This window comes from Sus scrofa, chromosome 3 (assembly GCF_054392235.1).
Source record: "Sus scrofa isolate SSC_HxYL_T2T_F1_AM1 chromosome 3, Sscrofa_HxYL_maternal_Yorkshire_Landrace_v2.0, whole genome shotgun sequence".
Lineage (NCBI taxonomy): Eukaryota > Metazoa > Chordata > Mammalia > Artiodactyla > Suidae > Sus > Sus scrofa.
The window spans coordinates 84,363,661-84,379,772 of record NC_139385.1 but is presented as its reverse complement, the minus strand read 5'-3'; the positions used below and the strand labels follow the sequence as shown (position 1 = coordinate 84,379,772).

The following is a 16,112-nucleotide window of genomic DNA, read 5'->3' as shown; positions in this document are numbered from 1 at the left end:
ATGTTTCACATTTAGGAAGATTCTTCTATTTTATTTTTATTTTTTGTCTTTTTGCCTTTTCTTGAGCTGCTCCCATGGCATACGGAGGTTCCCAGGTTAGGGGTCGAATCGGAGCTATAGCCACCGGCCTACGCCAGAGCCACAGCAACTTGGGATCCGAGCCGCGCCTGCGACCTACACCACAGCTCACGGCAACGCCGGATCCTTAACCCACTGAGCAAGGCCACGGATTGAACCCGCAACCTCATGGTTCCTAGTTGGATTCGTTAACCACTGTGCCACGACAGGAACTCCAGATTCTTCTATTTTAATGCATAAAAACCTTTGAACAAATCAGTCTCGACCAGGAACAGGTCGTGATAGAAAAAGTCAGAATAAGAGCTATTTTCCATGTTCAGAACATGTAAGAAATCATTTTTGATTATTACAAAAGTTTATTTAACAAAAAAATTCAGTAAGAAAATGTATAAGACTTGGCTTTCATTGCAACAAATGCCGGAGAGAGGGGAGAATGTGGAAGCAGTTGATTTCTCTGGTGAGCAGAGCCACTGTTCATACTCGTTCCAAGGCTTCTAACATGATGATACTGTTTCCTCGTATTACCTAAGAAAGTGAATTTGGAAAGAACAAATTCATATTTAACAGACATAACAGTGATGACTAAAGAATCTTCACCAAATCTTTAATGGTTTTTCAGTTATTAAATGTTTGTGAAGCCTTTTTTCCTTAGCCACAGAAACACGAAATAATTTGAGTCTTTTAATAACAACATGAAGCCACTAAGCTCTTCATAATCAGATGCACATTGATCGAAGGCTTTTTGAGATGCCAAGTTTCCAGTGGCCCATTTCACCTAAATGGCAAGACTCAAATGAACATGCCCATTCCTGCCCACTAAGGGATCCATAAGTTGATAGGAAAAATAAATACGTAGGATATGTCTATCAGTTTAGGGGTGTAAGACCACTTCAACCAGGATGGAAGTTGAAAAGAAGCAGACTTTCGGAAGATGACATTTTAGCTGGGTCTTGAAAATTGGGTAGGATTTTGTTAGGAAGATAGGAATTTTTAGACAACTGAGATTAAAAGGTGTTAAGGGGATAAGGAAAGAATCTAATTTGAACAGAGTTAAAGGTTACGAAAGGAAGTGGGGAACAAAGTTTGCACCTGATCTTATAAGGCTTCAAACACCAATCTTAGTGTTTGGAAAGCATCATGAAACCAACAATGAGTCAGTGACAGTTTTACAGTTGGGAGGAGGACCACTGTTTTGGCAAAAGCATATATAACAGAATGGGGAGGGGGGAACCTAGAGGCAGGAAGAGAAGTTACAAAAAAATGGCCCCAGGAGCCCAGTGCCTGACACAGTGGCCCTTTCATAAAAGATAAGCGAGGGTACTCATGAAAGCATGGATGAAATGCTAGTAATGAGCTCAAGAGGGATAGAAAAGACAAAAGACCAAAAAAAAAAAAAAAAAAAAAAAAAAAAAAAAAAAAAAAAGAATACAAATCTAAAATGGAGCTATAGAAACACAGAACCAGCAAGAAAACCCAAATCCTAAAATATGAAGCAATATAAAGTACACAATTTTCACTACATTCTTAGCGGAACCCTGGGGTGGAGTGGAGTCTTAAGAAAATAAGATGAGGTGGGGCTACTGACAACTCTGAGGATGTCTCAGAAGAGGCTAGTTGAGACATCATTTGGTAAATAGCCACTGGACAGATCCCTGAAACAAATTATCTAGACTTCAAAACACATTCTTTTTTTTTTTTTTTTGTCTTTTTAGGGCCACACCCTGGGGCACATGGAGGTTCCCAGGATAGGGGTTGAATTGGAGCTACAGCTGCCAGCCTACGCCACAGCCACAGCAACATCAGATCCGAGCAGTGTCTATGACCTACACCACAGCCACGGCAACGCTGGATCCTTAACCCACTGAGCGAGGCCAGGGATCAAACCCACAACCTCATGGTTCCTAATTGGATCCATTTCCACTGCGACATGACAGGAACTCCAGAACACACATTCTTAATACTGTCCTTAGAGTATTAAATAATTTCGATGGCCTCAATGAGTCACTGAATTGGACAAGGGAATAATGAAGCCAATGTAACCTGTCTCCATAGCCAAGTAACCTGTGAAAAGGCAAAACCATAACTTATCTTTCTACTTTCCCTTAGAAAAGCCACTCTTCTATTTTCTTTAGAATTAAAAAAAATTAAATAAAGACAATTGATATATTATCATTATTTCATTTTCTAAGTGTTAACTCAGATGTAAGAATTAGTACCTACTAATACAAACTTTAATTTCTAGTCACACAACAAGCACCAGAACTGGAACAGCAGACTGCCTACCAACAAGTGCTCATAATTTGAATGACTTGGGATGGTACTACTTTTAACCAATTTCCATGTAAAGAAAATGGAAAAATTTAAGCCTGTCAAAATTTAAGGGGGAAATGACACAATCCATGATCTAGGCTTAATTCCTTCTCTGATAAAATTCTGAGAAGTGCCGCACAATTCTCTAAAAAGTTATCTTTCTAAATTAGAACTGACTTTTAGATGTCAAATCCTTCTTGAATCTTTTTTTATAGAAAATCTGTTGATATGAAATCAAATCCTAATCTACCCTCTATGAGAATGAAGATTTCCTAATCTGCAAGAGGAAAGGCTAGAGAGAAATCGTAGGGTATGAAAAAACTGTTTTTATAAGAAATACTGCTAATGATTTGCCCATAGTTGTTTTTGTTTTTTCTTTTCTTTTTTGGCCGCCATGGGGCACATGGAGTTCCCTGGCCAGGGATCAGATCTGAGCTGTAGTCTTGACCTAAACCGCAGATGCCACAGCTCTTTCTCTTTAAGCTGGGTCCTTAACCCACTGTGCCAGGCCAGGGATCAAACCTGGATTTGCCCATAGTTTTAATCACTTTCAACAGAAGCCTAAGGAGCTTGATTTACATGAAATGTGTAGGGACAGGCAAGGAGTCTCATATTTAGAGACTCTAAGCTGGCTTTTCCAACCCTGACCACTGATTTGCTTTTCAAAATGCAGTAACAGAAATACACTTGAAACAAGCAATAACACAAACCTTGGAAAGGGTGATTAAAAAATTACTCCTCTCCACTGAACGAACTTAATGAAATAATAGCATTTGTAGCAAAATGGATAGACCTATAGTTTACCATACTAAGTGAAGCAAGTGAAGCAAGCCAGACAAAGACAAATACCATATGATATCACTTATATGTGGAATCTAAAATAAGATACAAAAGAACTTTATAAGGCATAAACAGACTCAGACATGGAGCACAAATTTGTGATTGTGGGGGGACATTCAATTTTAATATATATCATTGGAGACAAACTGGGAGTTTGGGATTGGCAGATGCAGGTTATTACGTGTAGAGCAGATGAGTTACAGATGGGGTCCTGCTGTATAGCACAGGGAACTGTATTCAATATCCTGTAATAAACCATAAGGGAGGAGAAGAGGAAAAAGAATATATACATATATCTGAATCTTATATATATATATATTCTTTTTCATATAAGTACTCTGGATCAGTGATTAATCTCTTCCTTTTGTTAGAATCACCTGGGAACGTTAAAACCTCTATGCTGCATCCCAGACTAATCTGATTCTAAAATATGGCTAAGACTGAGAAATACTGCTTTAATGAAGGAACAAGTATGGGCCTCTATTATAGAATAAAGCTCAAAAATGATTTTCAACAGCTCTTTCAAGCCCAGTGACCTCAGTGGGTTCTGTGTAAGATTCAGATCTAATCTACAGATAACTGCGATATTATCCACAGTTGAATAACTGCCATATGTTAAACTCAAAAGGAGATGGAATGTCTAATCTTACCTGTAATTTACCTAGCTTCAATTTAATCCAAGAGTTTGGTAGAAGGGAAGCTAATACTTACTCCAAGAGAAAAATCTCTAAGAGAAATTTTACTATCTCTACTCACCACCATTCCAATATTGTTCTGTTGACCACTTGTTGCCATCTCCACACATTCATCTATCACAAGGTTCATAAAGGGGTCAAATCCTCGCAATATTCCTTGGACATGTCTGCCACCATTTAATTTCACTATATGAAAGGAAAAAGAAACTTTAATAAAATAACCATTAACTATCAACTAAATGATTCATTAAATATTAGGTGAGATAAAGCGCAAGTATCTGAGATGTATAATCTATCCTTACTATATGCCAGGCACTGGGCTAAACATTTTACATTTATTTCCATATTTAAACTTATTAGAACCCTATGAAGTAGAATTATCCTAACTTTTTATGAGGGAACTGAAAGACAAAGCTTTTAAGTAACCGGTTCAAGATTATAGAGTTACTGTACAGCAGAGCTGGAATTCAAACTGAAGACTGCTTAAAGGAAAAAACTTAAATTTACAAATATCATAAAATGGGAAATCCTGTTCATTTGTTAAGGTGAGAGGGCTCATATGAAATAATGAAAAATCTAAAGTATTGCAAAACTTACTAAATATAAGAAGTAAATAAAGTTGTTTAGATAGGATTTTGATACACCTGCTTAATTAATGGATGTGAATTAGAGGTTCTGTGCACTTTGAACTTTTATAAAGTTGCTCCAAATACTATATACTGTCAAGGGACATGTAAAAAGCAATTTAATAATAAAAAAAACACCCCAAAATAAAAAACCAAAAAAACTTACATGATAATTTCTTGTCCATAAATCTGAAAAAGCAAAACAGGCAAAGATTATGCAACTGATTTAAAAAATTTAAACATGAGTAAGCACAAAAGTAGGTATAATCAATATAATCTGCTAAAATTTACACAATAGAAATAATGCAATTTAAAAGAGTAAAAACCTTGTAGTGATGTAAAGGATAAGAGTGATGGGCTACCTTAGCACTAACTGACCAATGTGATTTAGGAAGGGGAAGATGATGAATACAAATGGAATAGTTTCAGAATATTTTAATGTAGATTGAGTCTTCATACTGATGTGAGTTATAAAAACATTTTTTTTCTTTTTTTTGTCTTTTTGCCTTTTTTAGGGCCGCTCTCGAGGCATATAGAGGTTCCCAAGCTAGGAGTCTAATCCGAGCTGCAGCCACCAGCCTACGCCAGAGCCATAGCAACTCGGGATCTGTGCTGCGTCTGCGACCTACACCACAGCTCACGGCAACGCCAGATCCTTAACCCACTGGGTGAGGCCAGGGATCAAACCCGAAACCTCATGGTTCCTAGTCCGATTTGTTAACCACTGCACCACAACGGGAACTCCTAAAAACATTCTTGTTGTTCGATAATGATTCTTTTTCCTTCATCTTCCTTTTTTTTTTTTTTTTAGGGCCACACCTGTGGTATATGGAAGTTCCGAGGCTAGGGGTCAAATAAGAGCTGTGGCCTTTGGCCTACACCACAGCAATGCCAGATCCAAGCTGCATCTGTGTCCTATGCTGCAGCTTGTGGCAATGCTAGATCCTTAACCCACTGAGTGAGGCCAGGGATCGAACCCACATCCTCATGGATGCTAGTCAGGGTCTAAACCCACTGAGCCACTATAGGAACTCCCCGACCCAATATTCAATGACAGAATCTTACGACCAAAACAGAAAAACAAAGATTTTGTTATATTTTGGTTATTTTAAAAACCAAACAAAGTTGTGAAGAAATCAGAAGGTAATCAAACCATATCCAATCCAATGGATATTTTATTTTATATTTGAGACAATACATAGTGTTTTATTTAATATTAAGCAACAATCTTAAATGTTCAGGATATTCTCCAACACCCAAGTATACTTTAGCAAAATAAATGCATATTGAAATTTTAAATAATTTGAATTAAGCAACAAAATTCCATATCAGCAGGGTAGTATGAGAATATGAAGCCAAGGGCGTTCCCGTCATGGCTCAGCAGAAGTGAATCTAACGAGTATCCATGAGGATGCAGGTTGGACCCTGACCTCACTCAGTGGTTAAGGATCTGGCATTGCCATGAGTTGTGGTGTAGCTCACAGACACAGCTCCGATCTGGTGTGGCTGTGGTTTAGGCCAGGGGCTACAGCTACAGCTCCCATTCGACCCCCCACCTGTGAACCTCCATATGCCGTGCGTGCAGCCCTAAAGACAAAAAGAATATGAAGCCAACAAGTCAAACCAGTTTTTACCTCTTTGCTGTAGGCTAGAAAATATGAAACTTCATTCAATTTTAATGTATATCATGGAGAATTCAAAGATAAATAAGACATGAGGCCTGAAGAAGGTGTAAGAAGACAGGTTTTTACAAATAAAAATATATAGTATGACATGTAAAACAATCAATTTTACTAGGATGTTATAAAAAAACACAAATATAACACATATGAACTTATTTTATTTAATCCTTATGAAAGCTTTTTAAGTTATGCATTGTTATTACCACCAATTAACAGATGGGGAACCAAGGCCCAGAAAGGTTAAGTAAAATTTCCAAAGTCACTCAGCAGTGAAAAAGTTTGAGCAAAATCAAATGGTTCAGTTTGGCCCAAGAACATGGTACTCAAATATTAGCGTGTGTAATATTTGGTGCTTGGATTTCAAATGGAGGAGCGTTACTGCTGGTTCAAGAAGTCTGGACTTTATTATGCAGATGGCAATAAGTTACTGCAGCAGTATCAGGCATGGCTAAGATTACTGAAGCATGTGTAAATCAATCCATTACGCTGTACATCTTGAACTTACGTAGTGCTGTAGGTCAATTTTATCTCAAAAAAACTGGGGGAAAAAAAAGACTACTTTGGCAATGATTTTTAAGAGGGGTAGGAAGAATATGATTGGGCCAGGGTATCTCAACCTTGGCATACTGACATCTGGGACCAGATAATTCTGTTGTTGAGTGATGTCCAGTGCACTGTAGAATATTTAGCAGGAACCCTGGCCTCTACCTACTAAATGCTGGTAGAACCAGACTCTCTACACCACAGTTAAGAACCACAGAATTATATTAAAAGCAGACGGAAGATATAAAAATGCAAAAAAAAAAAAAGATTTCGGGCCTCGTGGGTGGCATGCGGAAGTTCCTGGGCTAGGGACTGAACTTGAACCACAGCAGTGCCATGTTGGATCCTTAACCGGCTGAGCCACGAGGGAACTCCAAAAAAAGATGGTAAGGAAGAAAAAGTTAAAAGTCATTTTGGAGGTAGACCTGGCAGGATCTCACAATTATTGAAATCTACATATAAGAAAAGAAAGGTAATTAAAAACTCTCATTAATATCTTAAGAATCAAAAAGGAAATCTTACCAAGAACACCCCCCCAACAAAAGAGCCTTCTCTAATTAGAGAAAAATGAATGTTCTCACGCATTCCAGTTAACAGAGCAAAATATCACACATTCAAGTTCAACCTAAGTGCAAGAAATTAAGAAAAAAGAACGGGATTTCTTTTTTTTTTTTTTTGTCTTTTTGCTATTTCTTTGGGCCGCTCCCGCGGCATATGGAGGTTCCCAGGCTAGGGGCTGAATCGGAGCTGTAGCCACTGGCCTACACCAGAGCCACAGAAACGCGGGATCCGAGCCGAGTCTGCAACCTACACCACAGCTCACGGCAACGCCGGATCCTTAACCCACTGAGCAAGGGCAGGGACCGAACCCGCCACCTCATGGTTTCTAATCGGATTCGTTAACCACTGCGCCACGACGGGAACTCCCAAGAACGGGATTTCTAAGTTAAAGCTCAAAGGAACCACCAACACACTAAGATGAAGGCAGCTTTTGAATTTCTCATATACCATCAAAACAATTCCATTCCATCCACCTCCTTAGTTCCTTACAGAATTACTGTCCAACCACCTTATCTCGAACGTGATGCTACTCAAGGCGTTCAGCTAACTGTGGTATTCAAGATCTTTAAGTAACGAAGGATCGAGTGCCAGAGACCCGGCCAGGAACTCCGGCCTGGGAGGCAAACCTGCAGACGGAGGGGCCTTTACGTCTTTGAAAAGCATGCCCACCAGGCCGAAATACAACATTTGCGCGGGATGCAGGCCCGGAAACGTGGGACGGTGGCCCGGATCGCGGCGGCAGCCAGTGGCAATAAGCACGGCAGACACACTCTCCGGAAATGGCTGGGGATCCAAGGAACTCAAGGCCTACAAAGAAGCCGCCATTTATGCGCGGCCCTCATGCATACTTACTTCTTCAACTCCGGCGGGTGAGCTTTGCTCATGATGCCTACTCCGCGAACTCAAAGAAACCTCCAAACGGAATTCGTGTTCTCCCTCACGCTCCAGCGGTAGGCCCGGCGCTTTGCGTCTGACGTCACTGATCCCGTTAGCCAATTGATTGTTGGCCGCTTTCACGTTTCACGTCGCGATACTTAGGAAAATCCTGAGCTCGCAGATCAGTCCCAAGCTTCCGTTGTGTCGCCAGGGATTGGCTAGAGCGGAGGGGTGGGGCCTCCAGTCTTTATATTCCTCTTTGTAATTGGGTTGCTGTTCCTGCCTCTAGCATTTGAAGGACGCTGGTTAACTCATTGTCTTTGTGGGTTGCAAAGTTGTCTTGACGCTACCAGATGAAAATAAGCTCTGGAGGGGTAGGCTCCTAAAAATTTCTTTGGCATGTGTGTGCATACTTCCATGTGTTGTTCTTCCCTTTGTTGTCCTCTGCAAACACTGCGGTTTTTTTTTTTTTGGTCTTTTTAGGACCGAACCCTCCGCATATGGAAGTTCCCAGGCTGTGGGTCAAATCTGCGCTGCAGCTGCTGGCTTTTGCCATAGACAAAGCAACGCTGGATTCTTAACCTACTGAGCGAGGCCAGGAATCAAACTAGTATCCTCATGGATACTAGTCCGGTTCTTAACTCCCTGAGCCACATCGGGAACTCGTTTTTTTTTTTTTTTAATTTAGCAAATTGAAGGTTTGAGGCAGCCCAGAGTCCAGCAAATCTCCCAGCGCCATTTTCCCAAGAGCATTTGTTCACTTTGTGTCTGTGTCATTTTGATAATTCTTACAGTATTTCAAATTTTTTCATTACTGTATTCGTTATGGTGATCTATGATAGGTAATCACACTAAGAAAAAAAAAATCTTGTGACTTGCTTTGAGGTATTTGCTTCACTGTTGAACCTGTGGTATTTTAGTATTCCCACAGGATGTCATGCTACAACTAAGGTTCTAGTAACAGCTCAGTTAACGACCTCTGCACCAAAGGAATAGAGTGAGGGGGCCTCAGTTTCCAAAAATTTTAATCTAGAGGTCATAAGTATATTCCCCACGGACAGTCCTGCAATGCTTCCAAAACCCCACTTAACTGTACCTTGCCCCTCTATATAAAGTATGAAGAGCAGCACACAGATGATTTCTAAAATATTGATTTTCAAGTCGAAAGGTGTAAAAAATGGTCTGATTTGATCCTAGTTAAGTTTCCCAAAAGAGGAGCAGCCCACATTTATGAATCAAGAACAATAGGGATTATAGAAGACTTAGGCCAAAACGGAAAAGCATTGGTTGTACAACTGGGCAGCAGAAACTGACAGAACATTGTAAATAAACTATAACAAAAATTAAAAAAAGGGAAAGCATTGGTGATTTTAAGTAGGGATGGTTCTACAAGATTCAGTTCATTTCTTAGATATATAAGTAGAGACAAAATTATCATATATCTTACTCAAAAACCTCGACATTGCATTTTCTCTAGAGGAGTGATATCGGTCTTTTCCACTTCTTGCTGTTAGTGTTTAATTGAAGCTAGAGACCTGACATGAATATTGAATTTCTTTTTCAGCCTTATAGTTTGTTTTACACTAAAGGACTTAAGTTTGTAGTGCCCTAGTCTGCCCTCAAAGACTCTTCTCATTTACAAGCATCTGAACAATAACACAAAACTAATTTTCACTCCCCTGGACCTCTTAAATTTATTTCACACATTACAAAGAGAAACATCCTGAAAAAGTTATATATTCACTGCCCAGATATAAGGAAAGAAATACAATGTGGAAGAAAAAGTTAAACCTTATTTATTTTTAAAACCAAACCACTAGGAAAATATATCACGGTCTTGAAACAGCGAACAGACAGGCTATATTATCATTTCAAGTAATAAGTTGGTAAAAAGACAACAAGGTCCTTATCAAAACAATAAGGTGCCAGAACTGGGGCAGGAACCAAAGGCCCTGACAAAATTGGTATTTGGTAATGAGGGGCTGTCCCTCTTTTCCAAGAAGTCACAGCTGGCCCCTGAGTTGCTTTTTCTCCCTTGACCTTCATGTTGCCAAGGGATTGTCTCAATAGAGCCTTGTTATTTCAGGTGGCAAAGTAAGCAATACTGGGTTTAGGCTTTCATTCTATCTGTTTTATGAAAACCAGATTTTTCCAAATCCAGTACTTCACAACTCTCTTAATTAAGAAGATAAAAGTTTCTCTTTCACTGTTCATGCCTAAGTCCTAGTATACAGCACAATCAAGATCCCCTTCAAGGGTGAGTGTCATCGTAAGATTGTTCTGTCCCTCTGCTGCAGCCTTAGGGCCCATCGTGGCTACCTGTGAAAGGGAAGATTTGCTTCCCATACCAGTGTGACATCACCTCTCATATTTCTGCAGGGTCTTCAGGCTGAAAGATGTAAATGTGTGAGCATTTTAAATAAGGCACATCTACATCTCAATGGTCAGAAATGAATACTCACAAGGACCCTTTCAAAGTTCTTATCCAAACTACCGCTCCCAACTCCACGTCTTAAGGTAACTTCATGCCCTTGTGTATAAAAGAAAACCAAGCAAAACAAAACCCTGGAAGCCCCCTTCCACCTCCTAAACTGGTGACCTTGCGAATCTTGTTTTACTGTAGTTTGTGGAAAATGGCGTGTTGGATCAATGTGTGTTGATCCTTCTGGTAAACAGGAGGTTGGCTGGCAATAAACAGAAACACCTCTCACACTCCACTGGACCACAGGCAGGTTAGAGGAAACTGCCAGCCTGTTGGTACCTGGGTACTAAGAGAATCTGGTACCTCGGAGGGCTCTGGTTTGCTACAAGGGAGGCTCCCCACTGCCAGGATAAGCACTGGCCACGTGAAACTGAGGCTCAGAAACTCTCTCATGCAAACCCTGACCCAAATTTTAGCACCAGTTTTTTTTCCATTTCACTTTCTAGGACTGAAACACAAAGGAACCAGTATCCAGAGGCAAGTGACAGAGGCCTTAAACTTGCTGCCATCCATAATTTTCTTCATTCATAAACTTTGCTTAAAAGACCCAAAACCCCCATTCCTCTTTTTAAATAGATTCCTGCCCTCTGCCCCAATGGCCAACAGCAGACTTCTATTTCCCCATGGACGAGAGTGACTCCTTCATCTTCTTGGTCATGGTTGGGATGAGGTTCATGTGGTCATCCACACACTTGGTCACACAACACTCCAGCTGCCGCTTCACCTGGAGCTCCTTACTCCCTGCGTCTATTGAATCTTTGGCTTTGTCGTTGCAGTGCAAAGTGCACCGGGCCAGGCGGTCCTGGGACAAGAAGGGAAAAAGTAGAGAAGCCTGAGAGACTGATCTTTATTTGCCAAGTGCTTATCCTGGGCCAGGCTCTGTGCCTGTGCTGTATTTCGGCCTGACACGTGTTACCTTGATTAAAGGGACCCTATGATGCAATTAACTAAGACTGTCCTGACTGAAACAGATGGTGGCACTGTAAGGGCCTGGACAAAGCATTACTAGAAAGCAGATGAATGACAGAATTAATTGTACAGAAGCTCCTTCCAGGAAGTAACTAGAGGCTACTGTTACTCAATTAGAGTTTCAAACATCTTGATTTTTATAAGGTCTGTCCTCGCTATAGAAAAACACTCAAGTTGGAGTTCCCATTGTGGTTCAGTGGGTTAAGAACCCGACTAGTATCCATGACGATCCCTGGCCTTGCTCAGTGAGTTAAGAATCTGGTGTTGCTGCAAATTGCCGCGTAGGTCACAGATGCATCTCAGATCTGACGTTGAATAGGTGTAGGCCAGCAGCTGCAGATCTGATTTGACCCCTAGCCTGGGAACTTCCATATACCGTAGGTGTAGCCCTTAAAAAAAAAAAAAAAAAAAAAAAAAGGAGTTCCCATCGTGGCGCAGTGGTTAACGAATCCGACTAGGAACCATGAGGTTGCGGGTTCGGTCCCTGCCCTTGCTCAGTGGGTTAACGATCCGGCGTTGCCGTGAGCTGTGGTGTAGGTTGCAGACGCGGCTCGGATCCCGAGTTGCTGTGGCTCTGGCGTAGGCCGGTGGCTACAGCTCCGATTCAACCCCTAGCCTGGGAACCTCCATATGCCGCGGGAGCGGCCCAAGAAATAGCAACAACAACAACAACAACAAAGAGAGACAAAAGACAAAAAAAAAAAAAAAAAAAAAGAAAAAAAAAATCACTCAAGTGAACAAGATTTATTGAACATCTCCTATGTGCCGGGGGCTCTTCTGATGTTGGGGAATATAGCAATAAGTAAAAGAGATAAATTCTGGCCTTCACTTGATTATATTCCAGTGGGAAAAGATGGAGAAACAAAGTAAGTAAGTAGAGATGTTGAAGTGACAGCTGGATATGACTCTGGAGATCAGAAGTGAAACTGGTGTAGAACTATGAATGCAGGAGTTGTCAGCCTTTAGTTTTTTTCTTTTTTTGTCTTTTGTCTTTTTAGGGCCGCACCCACGGCATATGGAGGTTCCCAGGGCTAGGGGTCGAATCGGAGGTGCAGCTGCTGGCCTATGCCAGAGCCACAGCAACTTGGGATCCAAGCCGCATCTGCGACCTACACCACAGCTCACGGCAACACCGGATCCTTAACCACTGAGCGAGGCTAGGGATCCAACCTGCGTCCTCATGGATGCTAGTCAGATTCGTTAACCACTGACCAACTACAGGAGCTCCGAGTTGTCATCCTTTAGACAGTAGTTATAGCTGTGAGATTAGAGAACTAGATGGAAAAGGGCACTCTAATGCTCCTCAGAGGTTGGAGTGGGGAAAACCCAGTAAACGAGAACAGGAAAGGAGGGCCAGGGAGAGGTAGAAAACCAGGAGAGTGAAGCATCCTATCCTGGTGGCCAAGTGGATAAAGTTTCTGAAGGAGAGCAATCCACTGTGTCAATGATGCACGTAGGCTGAGTAAAATAAGGAGAAATGACCCCTGGACTCAGCCCCATGGAGGAACGTGGCAAGAGTGGTTCCGGCACAGAGGAAGAGTCAGTCTGATCGGAGAGGACTGTGTAGTGAATGCAAGGAGAAAGTTATATAGTAATTCAAGACTCACATTTTGAAAGACCCTCTCTGTAAAATGAGGTGTCAAACACAAAGAAACCCTCCAGCGTTCCATGATCTTGGAGAAGTTATGCTTTCATAGTGTCAGTTATTTTGAAGAATTTTATATGAGATGTAAAAATGTACCACATTAGAGATAATTTTTCCATGTTAACAGAATCCCAGGCTATCAAAAACTGGGTCAGAGGTAGGCCCTGCTTTCCCCAAGGTCCAGAAAACTGTATCTTGAAGGCAATAAAATGAACTTGTCGCTACCCTTTGCTCTGGAGAGGGATACGGGTGTCTCTGAGTAACCTCAAGAGAGGCTTATGAGACAGGCATCATCGAGTCAACAATAATAATGCTTCATATAAATTGAAGTTCTTTGGTGGTCCATCAGGTTAAGGATTTGGCACTGTGGAGTTCCCATCATGGCTCAGTGGTAACCAACCTGACTAGTATCCATGAGGACACGGGTTTGATCCTTGGCCTTGCCCAGTAGGTTAAAGGATCCATTGTTGCCGTGAGCTGTAGCTGTAAGTCGAAGATGTGGTTTGGATCCCACAACGTTGTCGTGGCTGTGGTATAGGCTGGGAACTGCAGCTCTGATTCAACCCCCAGCTCCAGGAACTTCTTCCATATGCTTCAGGTGTGGCCCTGAAAAAAAAAAAAAAAAAAAAAAGGATCTGGCATTGTTACTGCTGTGCCTTGGGTTGCTGCTGTGGTGTGGGTACGATTCCCTGGCCTGAGAACTTCCATATGCCCTGGGCACAACCAAAAGAAAAAAAAAAAAAGGCCTCATGTAAATGATCCTCATGTAAATGACTGCTCTTCACTGACACAGGAGCTGCCCTCTGCCCTCTGCGCACTGCAGAAAGGGGCATTTGGGTGGGTCAATCCACAAAACGATAGCAAGATCTTGCTCTAATCATACCTTTTTGACTGGCCTATTCCACTTTTCTGGGGATTCTGCTATTGTAAGAATGAATTACTATGCTTTAAAAAGCTTCATACTGTACAGTATACATGCCATAGTTAGTGTCTATGGGGGAAAAAAGCATAAGCCTGTTGGTCATGAACTCTCTTTTACATTACTTTTATGGAAAATTCTTGTGGTGCTCTACCTCCAGGACTTTTTCCAAAATTTTTTTTCCCAAAATTTAAAACCCTGTGAAGTCTAATGGTCATAGGACTGTCACAAATGTTAACACGGAGCCAAGGCACTAAAGCCAAGAGTTTTGAACAAATGCTTGTCATCTCCTGCAAAAGAGCAACCTCAAGGGCTAGAGTACTCTGATTGGGATATTGCTCACCTGGAACTTCTCCAACTCACTGGTGACCAGGGCCTGGGCTTGAGCCAGAGGTGCATGGCAGCGCTCGATGCACTGATGCACCTGCTGCATGGATGCCTGGCTGTCCTCACAGCAGCCAGCACTGCACCGGAACATGAGGCCCTGTGGAAGGAGGGCAGAGAGAGATTAGGTAGGGAAGCCTCCAGGGCAGAGATGACCAAGGAGTGCAATAGAGGCCAGGAGTGTCTATACCTGTACCTCTCCTTATAACAGATTTCAGGGCCTTAAAACCATGAATGGAAATATTATCCTTGGTGCCCAGTGGAGTACCTCACCGCCTCCTTGCTGCTAACTCATTGGCACTTGTGGTATTGAAGGCTGAGTGGACAGGGAAGGTGGCGAAGGTCAGATAAAGCCAAGTTCTGAAAACGAGGAGCCTATATCACAGGATTCAGAGGTCAGCAACCTAGTAACCTACTCCCACCAGGGGGCAACTGGTCTACTAATTGACTCCAGGGTCACCTTTACAAGGGAAACTCACAATTCGGTTAGGAAAGAAGGACCAACAGCCACAAAACATTTAGGGGATCAAAGCAGAACAGCATATAAGCTGTGGAGCCGGGTTCGATGCAACAGAACCGGGCATGACCTGGCCATTGAGAAGGCCTAGCGCTTTCGCCTTTCCGGTCTTTCGCCTTTGGCCATGCTCTTTTTCCGGCCTCGGGCTGCTCACCTGCAGAAGGGGCCGCGAAAAAGGGGGAGGTGCGGGAGGCCGAACGCCTCACACGAGAGACTTTTAACCCTGGTCCCGGAACACCCCTCCCCCCGCCTGGTCTAGGGGACAAACGGCCTTGCGCGTGGCAAGAGCGCACAGATTTCATCCGCTCAGTCGAAGCTTCAGAGGTTTTGTCTGAGGACGCCGCGACGACCCCAGGGACATCGCGACCCGGGTGTGCGGGGAGGAGGGCACTGGTGCTGGATATGGCGCAGCGGCTGCGGGAAGGGGCCAGGAGTTCCGGACCGCTGGGGCTCCCCCCTCGATCGGCCTCCGCCCGGCTACCTGCATCTTCCGGATGTTCTCTCTCTCCAGATTCTTCACCATGGAGTCCACTGCCTCCTGCACCCGGAGCTGCTGCAGCTCCGCCATGGCGACCCCAGCTGCTCCCTGCCGCGCCGGCGCCCACATGGACTCAGGCGCACCGGCCCGCCCGCTCCGCGCAGCTTCGCGGGTCACAGCGGCGCGTCCTTCCAAGAGCCCACGCCGCCGCCTAGCGTCCAGAGAGGAGCAACTGCACGCCAGGAGGCCTGCTCCCGCCCCACTCCCTGGCCCCGCCCCCACGCGTCAGCGACGCTTCCCCCCCCCCCCCCCCCCCGGTTGTTTGGGCTTCTTCATTTTGCCCGCCCACCTCTGTCCTCTGCGAGAGCTCAGGGAAGGTTATTTCCTCTTTCTCTGCCTTCTGTCCCTCTCCCTTTCCACTAAAATTCTTTAAAGATATTTAATGTAAGTAACATATAGTAAGTGCGAAGGTCTTAGGTGTAAACAGCTTGATGAGTTTTAGCAAAT

General features: G+C 42.9%; 2 protein-coding genes across 3 annotated transcripts; both read right to left on the bottom strand.

The window, feature by feature from the left end:
* Positions 1–414: 414 nt before the first annotated feature.
* SNRPG (small nuclear ribonucleoprotein polypeptide G) lies at positions 415–8,280 on the bottom strand. Of its 2 annotated transcripts, none has more exons than XM_085018989.1 (4): positions 8,188–8,280; positions 4,716–4,738; positions 3,985–4,109; positions 415–3,473 (listed from the first exon to the last, which is right to left on the bottom strand). In XM_085018989.1, the coding sequence occupies exons 1-4, from the start codon at positions 8,217–8,219 to the stop codon at positions 3,426–3,428; spliced, it is 228 nt and encodes a 75-aa protein (XP_084875115.1). In that variant the 5' UTR covers positions 8,220–8,280; the 3' UTR covers positions 415–3,425. The 2 variants fall into 2 exon arrangements, with proteins under 2 accessions (XP_084875115.1, XP_003125100.1); XM_003125052.5 differs by having other exon boundaries at positions 415–603.
* A 1,704-nt stretch (positions 8,281–9,984) lies between these two features.
* On the bottom strand, positions 9,985–15,734 carry TIMCC (TIM double twin CX3C motif chaperone). Its single transcript, XM_003125051.7, has 3 exons — positions 15,609–15,734; positions 14,570–14,710; positions 9,985–11,495 (listed from the first exon to the last, which is right to left on the bottom strand). Exons 1-3 carry the CDS (start codon positions 15,732–15,734, stop codon positions 11,307–11,309), a joined length of 456 nt encoding a protein of 151 aa, XP_003125099.3. The 3' UTR covers positions 9,985–11,306.
* Between the last annotated feature and the right edge of the window lie 378 nt (positions 15,735–16,112).